The sequence below is a fragment of the Pararge aegeria genome, chromosome 6, assembly GCF_905163445.1.
Source record: "Pararge aegeria chromosome 6, ilParAegt1.1, whole genome shotgun sequence".
In the NCBI taxonomy this organism is placed as follows: domain Eukaryota; kingdom Metazoa; phylum Arthropoda; class Insecta; order Lepidoptera; family Nymphalidae; genus Pararge; species Pararge aegeria.
In genome coordinates this window covers 15,999,911-16,019,643 of record NC_053185.1, presented here as the reverse complement: position 1 = coordinate 16,019,643, position 19,733 = coordinate 15,999,911, and the positions used below count along the sequence as shown (strand labels likewise).

The window sequence follows — 19,733 nt, the reverse complement described above, 5'->3', positions numbered from 1 at the left end:
GTGTGTGCAATTGGGCGTAATCGTGCAGTTATTTATTGTCATTTAATCTATACAGTTTAAGTATTTGAGTCTTATTTTTGATAATTACGATGGGCGAATCTAATAGACAACGACCGCCCACTGGTATTATTTTTTTTACTTTGTACAGTTGAACATACTTGTAGGTATTATGTATAGAGTTCCAAATACCACGGTCTTGTGTCGCTTGGTTTCCAGCGGCTCCCCGTGACTCGTTTGATGTCATCCGTCCAACTCGTGGGAGGTCTGGCAACTGGTACGAGGTCACCATTCCAGCACCTTTGAACCATAAGAATTACATTAGTAATTAGTATTTGCGACCAAGGAGCCCTGTAAATGGAACAGAAGTGTGTTTTAAGCTTTAAATAAGACGGGCATACGGGTTGTTGCGGGGCAAGAATTAAGTCAGTTTCGTAGCGAAGAAGTTGACTCTTGGAGTTTTAAAAAAAAAAATAACTTGTCTCTTAGTCAAGTTGCATCTTTAAAGCATCCAATTTAGAGTATCGTTTAATGTGAATATTACATTTATTTATTTAAATAATTTATTTACGTAAAAGTTTACAAAAAAATACTTGTAGAAAACCACCCAGGTTTGTAATTTATTCTAATAGAGAATTAAGTCTAGGTACGTTAACTACAGCACATTAATGCCAGTTTAACATGTTGTGAATAAAAATGATCCTAAGTGTCTTAAAAAGACGGATTGCAGTTTTTTCTTAATATTACGAGAATATCGTCTCTTACATCAGTGGGTTCATTTATTTTTTATCCAACGCGTGTCTTATCTACGATCCTCGGGAACACCGAAATAGCTTGTTAATCGAACAAAGCTACATCTGAGAGGGTCGAGCCTATAATAGGACTTCAATTTATTTGCTCGATAAACTTTATAATGATCGGTGGTCGGACGTCGAAACTCCAATGTGAAGGAGATTCACAATTTGCATGTTGGTATTAAGTGAAGGCTTATGAATATTGCGGTCGCGTAAAGCAATGTATATTATATTAGTTTTGGTTAAGTTTTATTGTTGTATTAGAAAAGGTGTGATAGCCTAGTGGTAAGGCTGCGGATTTCCTTTCGTGGAGACCGAGTTCGAGCTTCGGCACGCCCCACTAGCTTTTAGGAGTAATGCGCGTTTTATAATTTTAGCAATTTAAATGACGCTTTAAACGGTGAAGGAAAACATCGTGAGGAAACCTGCATGCTTGAGAGTTCTCCATAACGATCTCAATCACGAAAGGAAAGTCCGGCTTTCCTTTCGTGGAGACTGAGTTCGAGCTCCGGTACGCACCACGTACCACTGGCTTTTCGGAGTTAGTAGAACATAATGGGGAACTCTCAGGCATGCAGGTTTGCTCGTGATATTTTCCTTCACCGTAGAAGCAAGTGATATTTAAATTGCTTAAAACGCACACCACTTAAGAGAGTCAGAGGTGCGTGCTGGAATTCGAACTCGCCCCCCCGAAGATGAAGTCGAAGTCCTACCCACTGGGCCATCAGCGCTTCAATAACAACAGGGACACGGTTAATTTCCGTCAATATCATTACTATTACTATTAGTTATTACTATAGTATTATAAATGCGAAAGTTTATTTGTTTGTCCTTTCTTCACGCCCTATCTAAGGAACTAATCAACTTGATTTTTGGGATAGAGTTGAAAGGACGGTCAATTTTAGACACAGGCTATTTTTTATACGCCAAAACAAATGGTTCCCGAGGGATTTGTGAGAACCGTAGTAAACGACGTATATTTGACGGCCGATTGGCGCAGTGGGCAGCGACCCTGCTTTCTGAGTCTATGGCTGTGCATTCGATTCACACAACTGGAAAATGTTTTTGTAATGAACATTTTTCAATGTCTGGGTGTTTATCTCTAAAATTTAAAAAAAAAAATTAAAATATTCAACAGCCATCTTAGTACACATAACACAAGCTACGTTTACTTTGGGGCTATATGGCGTACCTATATATGTGTGTATCGTAAAAAAAGGCGGATGAAGAACGCGGGAAACAGCTAGTTTTAAAATAATGAAGAGTAAAGAGATCAATTAACTAATACTAATAATATTGACGACTTCCCAGGCGCAACGGTGAGTGCTGTGAGTTTAAGTAGGGGGCCCAAGGTTCGAATCCCGGCCTTCACTTTGGGAATTTATAATTTCTAAATTTTCACCGGTCTGGTCTGGTGGGAGGCTTCGACCATGGCTAGTTACCACCCTACCGACAAAGACGTGCCGCTGAGCGATTTAGTGTTTTGATGCGATGTCGCGTAGAAACCAATTTGAGGTATGACTACCATAACACGTTACGGTAACAACGTTACAACAGGCTAGCCCGCTACCATCTTAGACTGCATCATCACATCTGGTGAGATTGCAGTCAAGGGTAGTACTACTACTACTTGTAGTAGATTAAAAAAAAAAATGTAATAACGTAGATATATTTAGAAATAATATATATCTTATTATTACCTACTATATTATATACACAGGCTAATTTGTTTATTTTATTCGTTTCTTACCTCATTAATGCCTTTATTTAAAACTGTCACCTTCAGCAATTTCTCTTTTTTGGCCGAGCAATCAATTTTGGCAATCTATTAACTGGGCCCCACGATACAGGTCGCCTAGTGTGGGGTCCACAGGTTATCAATAATAAGAGGCAAATATCAATATTATGTGCATTCAGCTTTACAAATTTAATATGTTAACCAATTCACGTGAAATTGTTTTACTTTTTGTGTTGTATTTCTTTTTCTTTCTACTATTGTATTGATATTCTGTGTAACATTTTAGTTTCAATAAATGTTTTTATGTTATGTTTTATGTTTGTATTAAAAAAATCAAAGTCTTTTACACGAAGAAAAATAAGGAGACGTACCAAAGCTTCAACATCGTTTTTTGTGGGAACTGTATTTGTCTCAACCCTCGGACGGTGTCCATTATTTGTAGTAATTGGGAGAGAATCTTGATAGGCGCACAAATCATGAGCCCCAAATCATAAATCTCCTTTGTCGAGTAAATTAAACGAGTAATAAAATTAAAATTTCTGAAAAGATTAAGCAGCGTAGTCTTTGTGGCTTATGCTACTGTGCTTTTGTAAAGTGGACAACTTATTGAACTTGATTTGTGCAAGATATTTTATTAAAATGAGGCTCCCAGCAAAGTTTAATGTCGCGCATAGAGGGTATGCCCAGGGTATGCAGATGATATAGATGAGATAGATGAAGACTGACAACTGTAAGCCCACCAATCCACATTAACGCTGCATGGAGGAACTAAGCTGTTAGTCTTATGTCAGGAATATGAATCGCCCGAGCATGATGTTACCGATGAATTGAATGGGCATAATGAATAAGACGCGAAAATATTTCATAAAAGTAAGGCAATAAAACACACCAGACGTTAGGATTATTCCTGAAAGGTCGAGCTTTTTTACCCTTTTACGTACCTTCACGTATTCTTGCAAAGTTTCTTTGATACGGGTTAAATATCATGGACCTTAAGTCACCTAGTTTTGCCGGAGGCAATTTTTGTCACTGTAATCCTCTCCTTTTTGTGACATATCTTTTCTTTTAGTCGTTTTAGCGGAAAGTAAATATTTATAATGGGACGGTCCAATAGGGGTTACGTTGAACATAATTTATATGTAGATACATACATATGGCCTGTTTGATATTAGATAACGAGTTTCTTGGTCAAATTCTGATTGTTATTTATTATTTTTAAGTTAAGATTTGGATGCCTTTAAATGGGCTAAACATTGTTCTGTATAACTTTTTTTAACATTTATAATTTGACATGTTTTTTGCAAATAAATGATTATAATTATAAAGTTCTGAGTTAGGATATAAGCGTTGTCTGACCCGTGCTTTAGAGAGCATGTACAGTCATAAGTCTTGATTAAACAGAGAAGATTATATATTTTGTAGAATTTAAAAATTTCTAATCTCACACCTATTTTCTTCGCTTTTCATTTAACTAACACCCGTCCATGCATGTATGTGGTGACAAAAGCGGAAACAGTTTCGCACATGCCAACTGCCTATTTGTTCAAATCACATGGTCTTTGTGAAGTGTTTGCGCCTAGATAATGCCACTGCAAATATTTTACTGGCAATAGTATGTAATTTCACGTGATTATAATCGAGTGATTTTCGCTTATTATCTTTTTGAGAATCTAGTACACTGATATTTATTACATTGTTTATTGATTATTATTATAAGCGGCAGTCGCAACTTTGTTCGCTTAAAATTCCTGATTTCTCATATTGAAATTTAATGTCAATATTATTTTAGTTTATCGAACACCTACTACAATATTGTGATGGGGGATTTCAACGCGAAGCTTGGCGAGCGAACTGGTTCAGAGTTGAGGGTGGGGCAATTTGGGTATGGGCAACGGAACCACAGGGGTCAAATGTTGGCTGACTTCATGGAGAAGGAGGGCCTTTATATGATGAACTCCTTCTTCAAGAAGCGGCCACACAGGAAATGGACCTGGATAAGCCCCGATGGTTCCACGAGAAACGAGATCGACTTCATCATGTCGACCAAACGGCATGTATTCAATGATGTCTCTGTGATCAACAGGGTTAAAACCGGAAGTGATCACCGTATGGTAAGAGGCACATTGAGTATAAACGTTCAACTTGAAAGAGTCAGACTGGTGAAGTCTACACTCCGGCCTACTCGTGCCCATATTCAAAACCCCGAGAGCTTTCAACTAGAACTACAGAACCGGTTCGGTTGCCTAGCAGATTGCGACACTGTGGACGATTTGAACAACAGGCTGGTGGAAACTGTCCAAACAGTCGGGTCCAAATTCTACAAGGCCCACCGTAGAAACAAGGCCAATAGGTTCTCAACCAATACACTCAAGCTTATGACGGAGAGGCAAGAGATGAGACTACAGTCTATAGCAGACGCGTCCGCTTACCGGCGGATTAATAGGCAGATCTCTAAATCACAGACTCGTGATATGCGGCACTTCAATACAGAGCGTATTAAAAATGCCATCGAGCAAAACAGAGGCTCTAAAGTGTTCGCTAGAGATCTGTCTATCGGTCAGAGCCTTTATGGACAGTTGTACACCACAGTACAGACGCCTGTTGAAGATTTGGCTAAGGATCCTAGAGCCAAATTAACTCGACACTATACCGAAGATATCCCAGACGTCAGCCTATACGAGATTAGTGTGGCTCTCAAGCAGCTTAAAAATGGCAAGGCGCCGGGTGATGACGGAATAACGGCAGAACTCCTGAAGGCAGGTGGAAAACCGATACTGAGAGTCCTTCAGCGATTGTTTGATTCCGTTATTCACCAAGGCACAACGCCAGAGGCATGGCACAGGAGTGTGGTGGTTCTGTTCTTCAAAAAAGGTGATAATACCTTGTTGAAGAATTACAGACCCATCTCGCTGCTGAGTCATATCTACAAGCTGTTTTCGAGAGTCATTACGAATCGTCTCGCTCGTAGGTTTGATGACTTCCAGCCTCCCGAACAAGCCGGTTTCCGTAAGGGCTTTAGTACCATAGACCACATTCATACGCTGCGGCAGGTTATACAGAAGACTGAAGAGTATAACCGGCCACTTTGCTTAGCGTTTGTGGACTATGAAAAAGCCTTTGATTCGGTGGAAACTTGGGCTGTGTTTAGGTCACTGCAGAGATGCCGAATTGACTACCGGTATATCCAAGTGTTGCAGTGTTTGTACAAAAACGCCACTATGTCAGTTCGTATACAGGATCAGACTACGAGACCAATCCAATTGCAGCGAGGCGTGCGACAGGGAGATGTTATCTCCCCGAAACTATTTACCGCTGCGTTGGAGGACGTCTTTAAGCTTCTGGAATGGAACGGACTTGGCATCAACATTAACGGCGAGTACATCACTCAACTTCGGTTTGCCGACGATGTAGTCATAATGGCAGAGACTCTGGGAGACCTAAATACGATGCTCGATGGCCTCAGCAGAGCTTCTCAACAGGTTGGCCTACGAATGAACATGAGCAAGACGAAGATTATGTCTAATGCTCATGTTCCGCTTCAACCAGTAATCGTTGAGAACACTGCACTCGAAATTGTTGACGAATACGTATACCTAGGACACACGATCCAGTTAGGTAGGTCCAATTTCGAGAAGGAGGTGAACCGCCGAATCCAACTCGGATGGGCAGCGTTCGGGAAACTCCGTGCCATCTTTTCGTCAGAAATCCCTCAGTGCCTGAAGACGAAAGTCTTCGAACAGTGCGTGTTGCCAGTGATGACCTATGGCTCTGAAACATGGTCGTTAACTATGGGCCTCATAAGAAGGCTTAGAGTCACTCAGCGGGCGATGGAGAGAGCTATGCTCGGAGTATCTCTACGCGATCGAATCAGAAATGTGGAGATTCGTAGAAGAACCAAAGTTACCGACATAGCTCAACGAGTCGCGAAGCTTAAGTGGCAATGGGCCGGGCACATAGTTCGGAGAAAGGATGGACGTTGGGGTCCCAAGGTGCTGGAATGGCAGCCCCGTACTGGTAAGCGCAGCGTTGGTCGACCCCCAACGAGGTGGACAGACGACATTAAGCGCGTCGCAGGTAGCCGTTGGATCCAAGCGGCTCAGAATCGTGGAACTTGGAACTCCCTACAAAAGACCTATGTCCAGCAGTGGACGTCTATCTGTTGATGTGTGAAGTAATCACTTGGTGATGCGTCTAAGTGATGATGCAGTCTAAGATCGTAGCGGGCTAACCTGTTATGGAGTATGGTAGTCATACCCCTAATTGGTTTCTACGCGACATCACACCGGAACACTAAATCGCTTATACTATTTAATCCTATCCCGATAATTCCAATAAATCCTACAAACCGTCTATGCGTCTTCAGATAATCAGACTAATTAGTCTGATTATCCTAATTAGGAAGCGCTGACCAAAAATTTAAGGCAAAGAAAAAACACCATAATCACTACAAAATTCCACCTCCAAAAAGGCCAATTAAAAGTTAATTTGTTAGAATGCACTATACTCAGGATAAAGTAGACTCATTTTACATTATTTTTTGAATTGATTAACCCAGTTTGAAAGCCGAGCAAACAAGTGAGAGCATGGTCAGGCGAAACTACGCAGTGTGTCGAGGTGTATTGTGAAGAACAGCAGAAGAAACTTTCTGCGGGTAAATCAAAGTCCAAAAGAGTAAGATAAACCATCTATCTGACAGATAGATGGTTCTGTCACTAAAATAGGATAACAATCGTTAAGGCCCACCAACTAGAATTGGAGCTTCGTTGTGGGTTTATGCCCTAAAGTCCTCTCTTCTTTAAGACCATGTATGCATGTGCCCAGAAGTGAGATGATAGGCCGCAGATGATAACGATGACGATAATAATACACACCAAAAAAATACTAAAAATTAAAAGGTAACGTATCTAAACAAAACTTATAGTGAAAAAGATTTGTTGCTGCAAAATTCACATTCAATACACCGAATGGTTTCTTCAAGATATCCCACGAGGTTAGGAATATTTATCTTATACGTGGGCCATCTAGGAAATGTACCTGAAATATTAATTACGGCGGCGCGGTTGAGGCGTGATAGAGCTTTTAATATCTTAGAGGCGGCAAACGCATCAATACTTGAGCGGATTTCATCAGCGGCGATTCGCCATGAAACTCGATTTCCGATAATCGGGCAAATTAAAGTCACCTAGAGGCCACGCTGCTGTAGAGCTTTGAGCTTTAATAAATCCATGCTTATATTAAAAATGCGAAAGTTGTTTGTTTGTGTGTCCTTCCTTCATCTCACTAAGCAACCAAACTCGATTTCTGGCATAAAGTTAGAGGAAACGACGGAGAGTAACATAGTATCCGTAAACACGCAATTAATGCGGACGAAGAATGCAGGCAACAGTTAGTTAAAATAATTCATAGGATAATTCTGCCAAGTATCAAAAACTCGGTAGCTCAGTTGTACAAGTCATTTAATGACTCAACAAGGTCACAATGCCAGTGTTCAAAGATCCATTACCACTCAAGATACATCTTCACGCTAGAATCTACATGAGTCAAGAAAGTTTAACTTATAAATAACTTGCAGTCTAAAATTACTGCCTCGTTGGTGTTGGTTACTATCCTATCATTGTGTACTGGATTCGATTCAAAATTCGGGTCGACTTGAAAGTTAAGTATTGGACTTTCGGCTTAAACAATCTCATTACTACTTCGGAGTTAGGAAATTTGTGCTGTCCACCCTCTGTGCCTTGAAGAATACTTTAAGACGGTCTCAGTTACTATCACTAACATGTGATAATAATTAAAGCCCATAAACCCATATAAGTGCAGCGTGTTGGTTCTATGCTTTAATATCTTCTGCCATTTAAGAGAGGAGACCAGCTGTGGGACATTCATATGCTGATGACGATGGTTAAGAATGTGACGGCTTAAAGTGCGCAAACCTTTACGAGTATTACGTAGGAAGCCCAAGCCTAGAGTTGATAACATACGAGAGCCACCAAATGCATAATAAACATGCAGATATACTGATATGACTTCCAAGTACTTCACCTAATGAATATTTACGTCAAGAGTGGGCTTTGGAATAACCCCTGCAATAATAACTATACCCCCGGCCTAACAAAACTTAAAATATGGATTTGAGTCACTCAAACTTGTTTTAAGTAACATAAAGAAATTGGTGAAGGTATTTAAGTTTTCTTCATCACTTAAATTAGTTTTTAAGATTTTTAGTTTCGAAAAAAGCATTTTGATAAAACAATAACTATGACCTCGACCTGGTGCAGTGGCAAGCGCTGCAATATTATAAGTCCATCCCAGGGAATTAATATTTTCAGAATTTTCATTGATCTGGTCTAACGGGAGGCTTCGGCCGTGGCTATTTAACATCCTACCGACTAAGCCGTGCCATCAAGCGACTTAGCGTTCCGGTACGATGCGGCTTATGACCAGCTTATGATGAGGTGATATTGCAGTCAACGGCTCATATGTATTGGAATAAAACATAAACTATTACCTACGCAATGTGAGGGTAAAGTAATATATTATATGATATATTTTTAAAGAGATAGTTTTTATTGCGCGTAGGGAATATCAGATGAGAGTGTATGAAATAATGAATCCCCACATTTCTTAAATTGCTACAGTATGAAGGTTATTTTCTTACGCGCTATTTTTAGCCCCCGACGCAAAAACGAAGAGGTGTTATACGTTTGACGTGTATGTGTGTCGGTGTGTGTATATGTGTCAGTAAGTGTGCATTTATGCGTGCGCGCGCGCTGGCTTGTCAGTGTCTGTTGTGTGTGTGCATCTGTATGTGTGTGCGTGTGTGTGTATAATTTTGATAATATTTTTTTGTTTGGAAGGAATTATTCGGGATCTAGGATCGAAAAACACAATGAAGTATGTTTTTCGGTCTAAGACGGCTGCTGCCACAAAATGGCAGATAACATATTTTTTCACCTACCTCAATATGTATGCTATTTGAATGTACGTTTATAATAATTTTACACCACCTGTCCGCTCTCTCTCATCTTGTCCTAATCCAAAGGTTGCCTGGCAGAGATCGCTACTTAGCGATAAGGCCGCCTTTTGTATTCTACTTCTGTCTTTGTATTTCTTTTGTTTTTTTTTTTTTTTCCTAACTTCATTGTGGTGTACAAATAAAGAGTTAAATAATAATAATAATAATAATAATATGGGCTCCCATGAAAGGGCTTGTACAAAACTATACATTTTGAAAAAAATTTAATTCAAAATGGCCGCCACAACAGTAAATATATTTTATTTCAGTGTGATTTGTACCGAATGAAACACAAGCTGCATAGTTAAAAATGCTATGCTTAGTGCTAGACCAGTGTGAATCTTTGTCCTTTCTATGGTTTGCTGATCACGGTTTATTGAGCTTGCACGCACGATTAACTTTTTTATTAATACCCAACGCTAGGAATAAAGCTTAACGCTACTATCACTTTGCCGCGTTTCACGAAAGAATAGCTCTTAGCACAAAGGATCCCGATTTCATCTAACAAATATTATTTGAGATTCTTATATAGACCACTAAAATGCATATTAATATTATAATTGCGAAAGTTTGGATGGATTTTCAACCGACTTGAGAAAAAGGAGGAGGGAGGGAGGGATTCTCAATTCGACTGTATGTTTTTATTTGCATATTTAATTGCTTACATGGCTTAACAAAGTCATGGGGCCCTGTCAGGGCGAAGCAATAAGAAACAGTTTGACCCCTATAATTATTAAAAAAAAACGATTTCTGCCTTAGGATTATACTTAGTGTTAGTAGAAATATATTTATCAGATATTAAAATAATTAGTTAAATACACTACGCACCCTAGCGCCAAAGTAAGCGTAGCTTGTGTTATGGGTACTAAGATAGCTGATATTAAATGCTATATGTATATATATATATAATTTAATGCTATATATAAGATAGAGAATATTTCTATGAATATAATACACAGAAATACTTATAATATACAGATAAACACCCAGACACTGAAAAACATTCATGTACATCACACAAACATTTTTCAGTTGTGGGAATCGAACCCACGGCCACGACTCAGAAAGCAGGTTCGCTGCCCACTGCGCCTGTCGGCCGTCTTAATTAAAGATCGTCGAGTTAGCCAATTGTTGAGTCATTAAAATATGTTAAAAATTACTGTGATATGTCATGAAAATCATTTGAAATAAGGCGATTATTTAATTTTATATAACATAATATTAGTGTATATTTATTATTTCCTATTACAACTTCTATTTCTTACGCAAGTAAAAGGGTGATCACATTTTATTTTTAATTTATTTATGCTCCTTATTTGCTCACTAAAAGTTGAAAAAAAACAGAAGAAGAATAAAACAAAAAAAATAAAGACAAACGCAGAATACAAAAGGCGGCCTTATCGATTAAAAGCGAACATTGCCCGGCAACCTTACGGAAACATGAGGACAAACTGCAGGTTGTGCATAAAAAAATACATACGAATAACTAACTACTTGAACTAGATTACACAAATAAAATAATACATAATATATATTCATTTTAATTTAGTGAAGTTCTATTGGAGGGATCCTGGAAAAATCTAGGGAATTCTTTAAATATTATGGCATAAAGGTTACATTAAAAATTACTCAAATCGCTGCGATTTGAGTAATTTTATGCCATATGCCATAATATTAAAGCGTGATTTTTGTTTTGAAGCGTGATTCTTTAAATATTATGGCATCATTAGATCTTCACCCGCTCGAGAAGAGAATAGAAGAGAATGAATACGGAGAGAAATAAATGATTTAATATATTATAAGACTTAAATTAAAAATGTAATGATGTAAGTTTATTGTTTTAATAAAAAAAACCAAAATCTAGCCCGGCGAAGTGGGCTGGGTACGCTAGTAACTTATAAAAGTGAGAGGTGTGTGCTGGGATTCGAACTTGGGCCCTCGAAAGTGAGGTCGAGCTCTTGCCGGTCGGTTTGCCGGTTGCTCTGTTTGAGGTGATGGTTTACCACTAACCATAAGCCATCTGCTTGGTCGTTCAATTATTACAGTAAAAATATATATATCTTATATCTTTAAACGAGCAATTCTTGTTTATATATATAATTGGAATCTAGGAATCGGCTCCAACGATTTTCATGAAATTTAGTATACAGAGGGATTCGGGGGCGATAAATCGATCTAGCTAGGATTCATGTATATTGGAATCTCGGGCAAAAACTATCCTATTACGAGAGATTCTGATGCGTGCGATACGTGAACGGTAAACGTTACGCGAGAGACGGAAGTATAAAGTAAGTATATCGGAATTGTCGGAGTTGTTGTTTCTTTAAAGTTCTATAAAACAGTCCGCGACAACGTACGAAAATTTTTGTAAGTCGGCTCATTCGCGGACGAAGTCGCGCGTGTCCGCTAGTTTATACTTATACTTGTTAATAGAAATAGTGTTACAATTACTCTGAGCGGCGATAGCTTAGTTATTATGACTGCCTAGTCCGAACCCTGAGACAATCTTAAGGACTTACGTGCGTTCTAAGCACTTTTAATATCACTTGCATAAAGTGAACTATTAATATACATCAAACAGGCCTTCTCAAAGGCGTGTGAAGTCTACCAATCCGCATTTGGCCGGTCCTGTGGAATACTGCCTGAAATACATATAGGATGGGTGTTTATGCACGTATATAACATAAGTCGGTAATATATCCAAAATGGCGTTAAATCTCACAGCTAAAATAAGTTTAAAAGCGAAAAACAGTAAGTCAATAACATATTTTCAAGGGTTGCAATTTATCACAGCACGTGCACTTAGGTTATTGTTTATATTCGCCTATCGCAAAATATATATGTTGTTGGCAAATAAACATTACTGTCATCCGAGATTACACGAATCAAATTTATCGGTTGTGCAAACCAGCTATACAAACTCGAGTCATGTGCTTCCTATGAGTACCGGATTTCATTTACCGGTAAATTTTGTACCGGTTATAAATATTGTTCTTTGTTTTATCGGTTTATTGAAAGAACGTGTTCTAAGGCATCCAAATAATCTTAGTTTTAAGGAACATACTTGTTTAAATGTCTTTTATAATACCCACTGAATTACCTTTCTAGGTAATATTAAAAATTAAATTAATACAGAATAAAATGTGTAAAGGTATTCGTAATTATATCTTCATTCAATTACCGATTCTGTTCAAATTTAGTATTCGAACCCCTATTTTTTGGAAAAGATTCTTCTTCTTCTTCTGCTTGCGGCTCAGGTTCGTCTGGTCCCTGGTGTCACGTCGACCGGCTACGATCTATTGTGACGCCGCTGTCTAGATCTCCCAGCAAGCATTGGTCGCCTTCAGGAAAAGCAGCACTTTCCTTGCTGGAAGAAGTTTAGCATCCTCTGGTTGCATTATGTGCTTCCCCAAAAGAGTACTGCGTTCATGCATCAGCGCGGGGCAGGAACAGATCAAATGCAGCGGCGTCTCCGCAGCCTCCTTACAGAGTCTACATAGATCTGTGTCCTGCAGCTTTAGGTTGAACATGTGTCTGTTAAGCCCACAGTGCCCCGTAAGCGCTCGCACTCTGATGCATAGGTTTTTTCTGTTGAGTGCTAATGCTTTAATAAATTGGAAAAGATTACTATATTACTTACTTATAAAGTTAGATGCCCTACTATCAGAACGTTAATAAGGATAGATAAGTAAAACTAACATTAAAATGTCTAACTCAAAATTAAATTACCGTTTATTACCGTTTTTAACCATTCCGTGGGTACCATGTATAATCTATAGGTACTAATATTATGAAGAGGACAGATTTTTATGTTTATTTGTTTGTACCCAATAGGCTCCGAAACTACTGGACTGATTTTTTTTTTGCTTTTGGGAACTGTCGTACTGGGGCATCTATCTCTGCGGGTAATTTTAAGGAGTCAGAAACTGTTACGGCCGAATCAATCAATTTCTTTGGTCGGTTGTTATGAGTTATGGGTGTACAAAACAATCGCTTTTTGAACGATAATATTATATTAAGATAATAGTCAAAGCCGACCCTTGGCGCGGGACCAAATATAAAAACATCATTATTTTCATTTCCGAAAGTGAGTCGGGCGAAAGGTTTCATTTTCTTCAATACAAATTGTTTCTTTTTTTCTATTATTCCTTGACGGAATTACGCTACTGAATTTTTATTAGAGCATTCTTTGTATTTTCAAAGGGTATTTTAGTAATGCTTTTATTTAGTAATGACAATATTTACATTTTAAAACTTTAAAAATATAATATAATAATACTTACTACTTTAAGAGTATATTAGAAGAAAAAGTATCGTCCTGCACTGCACTGATCCCTCTCTTGAAATATAAAGGAATTTAATACAGGTTGGCGCGCTGTATTATGTTAGCAATAATAAGATTACCTAGGTACCTACTATTCTTTATTATACCGCTTCGGTCATAGTAAAGCGAGGGACTAAAGTGATTTCAAGGAAATAAATCCGGGACTTCTTGAGCATGCGGCCTATTGTATTAAAAAGCAGTCCACACCAAAATCACTATAAGTAAACAATATTGACAGTAAATACATTTTTTTATCTTGTGTGTGTGACCTTTTAAAGACACATAACTCCCCATTTATCAAAGAACATCTTCATTTTTGTTTTACAAATATTGTAAGTAAAATTACATGAAACTAAGAAGCCTTCTTTCCGGATCATAACACGAGTTTCAGTCGGCATACAAATTGGAAGGTGTTCATCGAATTCACTGATGACATTTGATGTAATCCGCAGGAGTCCGTAATTAATCCGTAATGAGGAGATCCGTAGAAGAACTAGAGTTACCGACATAGCTCAGCGAGTCGCGAAGCTGAAGTGGCAATGGGCGGGGCACATAGCTCGGAGAACCAATGGACGTTAGGGTCTTAAGGTGCTGGAATGGCGACCCCGCGCCGGTAAACGCAGCGTAGGTCGGCCCCCAACGAGGTGGACAGATGACATCAGGCGTGTCGCTGGGCGCCGCTGGAGGCAAGCGGCCCAGGACCGTGTATTGTGGAACTCCCTACAAAAGACCTATGTCCAACAGTGGACGTCAATTAGTTGAGATGATTTGATGTAAAGATAAATGTTTCAAAGAACATAATTTTAAGTGGTTTAGGAGGGCCCAGTTCAAACCCCGGCACGCACTTCTAACTTATGTGCGTTTTAAGCAATTTAATATTACTTTCTTTAACGGCGAAGGAAAACATCTTGAAACGAGCATGCCTGTTAATTCTCCATAGAGTTCTTAAAGGCGTGTGAAGTCCTCCGAATACGCACATGGCCAGTGAGGTGGACTAAGGCATGAATCCTTCTCATTCTTGCCGGAGGCCCGTGTCCGCTAATGGGTCATCAATAACGTTTAATAACGATTAGATGATTGAATGTGAATCACGCGATAGGCTTACCTCTTTGAATGTTAACTCAAGTTAACTAATCTAGATACGAATCTTTGTTAGTAAATATTAGAAACAAAGTAGTACTATATGCTCGCCAAAGACGATAAAACTGTTATAAATACAACGGTGACACCTACTTATGATTAGTGTGCCGCGAATGCCTCAGCCTCGTAGTTTGTACGTACAGCACACAGAATACCTGAGAAGACACGAGTGGCCACTAGTAAATATCGTAAGCCAAACAGAATGGCACCTGGTGTTACAAAAAACTCTGACACGGTCATAAATAATACATTAGAAGCAATAGCGCACGCCGAAGGTCTCATTACCGAGATCGTTAATGAAGTCAAAGCATGCCCTATCAACCATCTTGTTCTGACCGACGTTGGTAAACAAAATGGCGTGAGCGGAAAGGAGCATCAAGTTAAGATACAAATAACGAAGTTGGATAAAAGGCAGCCACGATTAGTTACCAGGCCAAAAGTTTTGAAGAATATCGAGTCGAGGGCATATTTGTATGATCGACTTTACGACACAACGTGTCCAAGGGTGGTGAGTGTTACATTGTAACTATTTTGTAACTTGCAATGTTTAAGGATAACAAGAAACAATATTTTTGATTTGTGGACTTCAGTTTATTTTAAAGTGTTAATACTAACAAATATAAAGAAGGAAAAGACTTCTTGAGTGAGCTTTTTAATTAATGGAAGTGTGCTTTGTTAATGTTAGTGTGGAATAGTATTAAACTTTGTATACCGTCAAGTTTCTTTTAACTTTGCTTAGCCGATTCGACAACTTTGTTAGGAAATCCAAGCGGACAAATATATTACATCAACCGGTTTAAATGCTTACAGACAAACTATTAAAAATTGCGTATTAGAATAATTCGTTTAAAGAACTTTGTTGACACGGTAACTCACTTAGCTCGTAAACGTGTTATATGTCAATAAACGTACCTACGAGTACATTGTTAATCTTTGTATTAGTTTCCAAAAACTAATTGATATTCTGTATTTTAAATAAACGGCCTACTATAGAGTACAGATCTTCGCTCAGAATGAGAAGGGCTTTCATCCAACATGCTGCCCAAGTTCGGATTGGTAGAGTTTTCACGCCTTAGACTAAAACATTATGAAAAACTGTCAGGCTTGCAGGTTCCTTTACCGTTAAATCAAGGGATATTTTTAGTCGCTTAAATTATAAACGCACTTGGTTCCGAAATAAAGGTGCCGAAGGTGCCGAGTACCGAGTACCGGCTGTATTAGAACCTATTGGTTTGGCGCGGAGCGATGGCAAGAGACCTGATGGTATAACGCTCATACCTTGGAGGCTTGGAAGGTCACTTCTGTGGGATGCAACTTGTGTTGATACCCTAGCTGATATAGATATAGATACCATAGCTGATATAGATTTACATAAATACTTATACTATGCATATAAAAACTCTGACACTGAAAAACATTTATGAACAATACACAAACCTTTTTCAGTTGTGGGAATCGAACCCACAGCCTTAGTGACAGAGAGCAGGGTTGCTTCCCATTGCGCCAATTAGCCGTCATTATAATCATCTCGTAGAGCATTAATCATGTATGTTAAGATAAAGCACACATAATATGATAGTTAAAAGAGACAAGCATACAGTAGAGTGATGTAAACTACTTTGTATTACTCATGCGGGGAAAGTAGTATCTTGACGCTCGCTGTTGCGGTTGAAAAAGAACCGTTTGCCCATTTTAAAATTTGAGAGCGACAAGTTTACTTGTCGCACTCAAATTATTCTTGGCACACGCAAATTGAGGTTGACGCGTCTGACAGTTTAATTTAATAAATAAAATTGTAATTAAATTGAAATTATTTTAAAAACTTTCCCCGCATGAGTAATACAAATTAGCATGTGCAACAAGTGCGACATCGATTACCCACTCAAGCGAGTGACCGCACTCGCTTCTCTCGTGCGTTCAACTTCGCTTTCGTGGGCAATCGACAACTTGTCGCACTTGTTGCACAATATACTATTTCAGCTCTCGAAAATAAATAAATTTGGACGAAGTGACGGGTTAAAACTAGTCGTAATACATACATTGTGTGGACTTTCACGCTTATTTAACATGTCTCATGTGCTAGTCTTATCAAAATAATTGCTAACGAAGTTTCCTTTGTCCTATACAAACTGGACAAAGACGCGAAAATGTAGTTTTGTTCTATTTATCTTTCCTAAACTAAGTTCTTCAATATTGTGTATTATAATCGTACAGTTGATAAAATGTTTTGATGAGGTACTTATAGAAGTTGTAAGATATGGGTTAACAACTAATCGATAAATTAGAAATGGTCGCAAATTAGTTTATTCGTCATATTGTCTGCGTACAGTACATAAGTCTTGTGGGGTTAAAGAATATACGCTCAATTGCACGTATAACATACAATAAAGAAACAGTATACAGTACACAATGTAGACATGAAAAGGCGGCTTTATTGCTGCAAGTAAACCCACTTTAAACACTATTCACAATTCTTAAGTTAGTTTTAGATTTGCCATTGCTTAGGTTTAAAAAACGTGTAAAAGAACCACAGAATTAAAAACATACAGAAACCGTATTGTAACTAAACCAATTAAACCTATTAAAGATCTCTCCGCAAGGTTTCATATTTTTTTTAATAATACTGGCACATGATTATCCAGAGACCCCAACATTGTTGTCCCGTAATAGCTCAAGACTTTAAGAGTGTCAGAAGCAACGAGTTAACAAGACCACATTTTCCTTAAATGGCTATAAAATAGGAACTAGACTACTGGGTTCCTATTTTTAACGCCTTCTTCAGTCATCAGTCAATATTCATAGCATATATGGCTTCATGTCCCTACGTCAGGCATTCATATCTCCGTTTAATTGTATTGTGGATCCACTATGTATCACTCCTTTCTCTAAGTAGAGGAAGAAGTCTTTTATGGTTTTATCTCTTATTGAAATAATGATAGTTGAGAGCTCCAACACACTTCTATCTGAGCTCGAACTAAGAACAAGTTCGATTGTTAGTGAATGTTTTGTTTTTTTTATTTTTTTATTTTTGGTTATTGTTATTATTTGAATTGTATATTATGTTTGTAATTATTTGTAATTGTTGAATTGTTTTTATAGCCCCTAGTAATATCTTCACGGGGTGTGTTTTTGCTAAATAAATAAATAAATATTTTTCTATGAGAATTTCTATTCTCTACCTATTACGGTTCATAAGGGAGGACGGTAATACATAGATAGACGGACGGGCGGACTACAGAGACAGCAGCTCAACGGTAAGCGTAGATATAGGATAAATATCTCACACAGATTCAGGTTCAACCATATTCGCAGGTATTTCTATTTTGAACGTTGGCCGGAAGCCGTAAAGTATATTTATGGCATTCGGGACTCCGGAGTACCTATATAAAAGTCAGAATGGCCGGGCCGGGAAACTAGAACACTTATCTTGCTTTAATATGCATTGTGTTACATTACTGCATTGTGTATAATATAAATAAATAAATATACTACGACAATACACACATCGCCATTTAGCCCCAAAGTAAGCGTAGCTTGTTATGGGTACTAAGATGCCTAATGAATATTTTTATGAATTATATACATGAATACTTAGAATATACATATAAATAACCCAGAAACAGAAAAACTTTTTGTTAACTTATTTGATTTATGATTTGATATTATTTATTTTGATTTTTGTCTGTGGAAGGCTTCTGCCGTGGCTATTTACTACCCTACCGACAAAGACGAGCTGCTAAGCGATTTACCGTTCCGTTACGATGTCGCGTAAAAACCGATTAGGGGTATGGGTTACCATCTTAGACTGCATCATCACTTACCAGAAGGTGAGATTGCAGTCAAGGGCTAACTTGTAGTGGAATAAAAAATAACAAAATATATTCAAATATCTTTACAAACCTTTTTTATTTAGACATTAATGCTCATCACACAAACATTTTCCAGTAGTGGAAATCGAACCCACGGCCTTGAGCTCAGAAAGCAGGGTCGCTGCAAACTGCGCCAATCGGCCGTCAACATATGGTATATACTCATACATATGAAAATTATATCAATCAAGGAGGATGGGATAGTGATCGCCGTAGATGGTAGGTATGGACCAGAGGACACCGCTGCCCGTTCTCCTGTACATTCCCTTAGCAGGCTCGTAAGACACAGCTCGCAGACAGTGATAATACAAACACAAAAACCCAGGGTATACCCTCGCAACTTCGTCTGCGAATGAGTCAACTAAAAAAAAACAGTCGTATGTTGTCGCGAACTGTTTTTTTTTAATTTAAAGAAAGAGTTCCGACAGTTCCTATATACTGACTGCATAGTTCCTTCGTTTGGCGTATCGTTTACCGTTCACACATCGCACGCATCGGAATCTCTCATAAAAGGATATTTTTTGCAGTTTTTACAACATTTCTCATTAATGCCATTGGCGTTATGTTAAATAGCCTTAATTGATACTACCAATCCAAAAATATATATATACCGGAAGAGCATTTACTGAGATGAGCGCATTTGACCAAACCAACTCACAAGATTTATAATATTACAACTATGCCTGTTTAAATAACCAAGTCAATCTAAAACTCCGTTCCTTGGATTTTGAAAGACTAACGCGAAAAATATCGATGCTGTCCCGTAGGAGCTGTTGGCTTTTCCGAAATAAAAAGAAGCCTATGAGCCATTTCAGAATGTATTTTATGTATCTGTAAATTTCAGCCAAATCGGTTCATT

At 38.2% G+C, this 19,733-nt stretch overlaps 1 protein-coding gene across 4 annotated transcripts in view; it reads left to right on the top strand.

Moving 5' to 3' along the window:
• Positions 1–19,733, top strand: part of LOC120624290 (nitric oxide synthase-like protein) — a 170,211-nt gene that overhangs the window by 109,650 nt on the left and 40,828 nt on the right. The window contains exon 1 of one of the 4 annotated variants that reach the window (XM_039890745.1): positions 15,120–15,513. The exons of the other annotated variants lie outside the window; for them this stretch is intronic. Within the exon in view, the coding sequence (XP_039746679.1) occupies positions 15,208–15,513 (306 nt within the window). The 5' untranslated portion in view covers positions 15,120–15,207. Of the gene's footprint in view, positions 1–15,119; positions 15,514–19,733 lie in introns of those variants that run through there. 4 annotated transcript variants of the gene reach the window in all.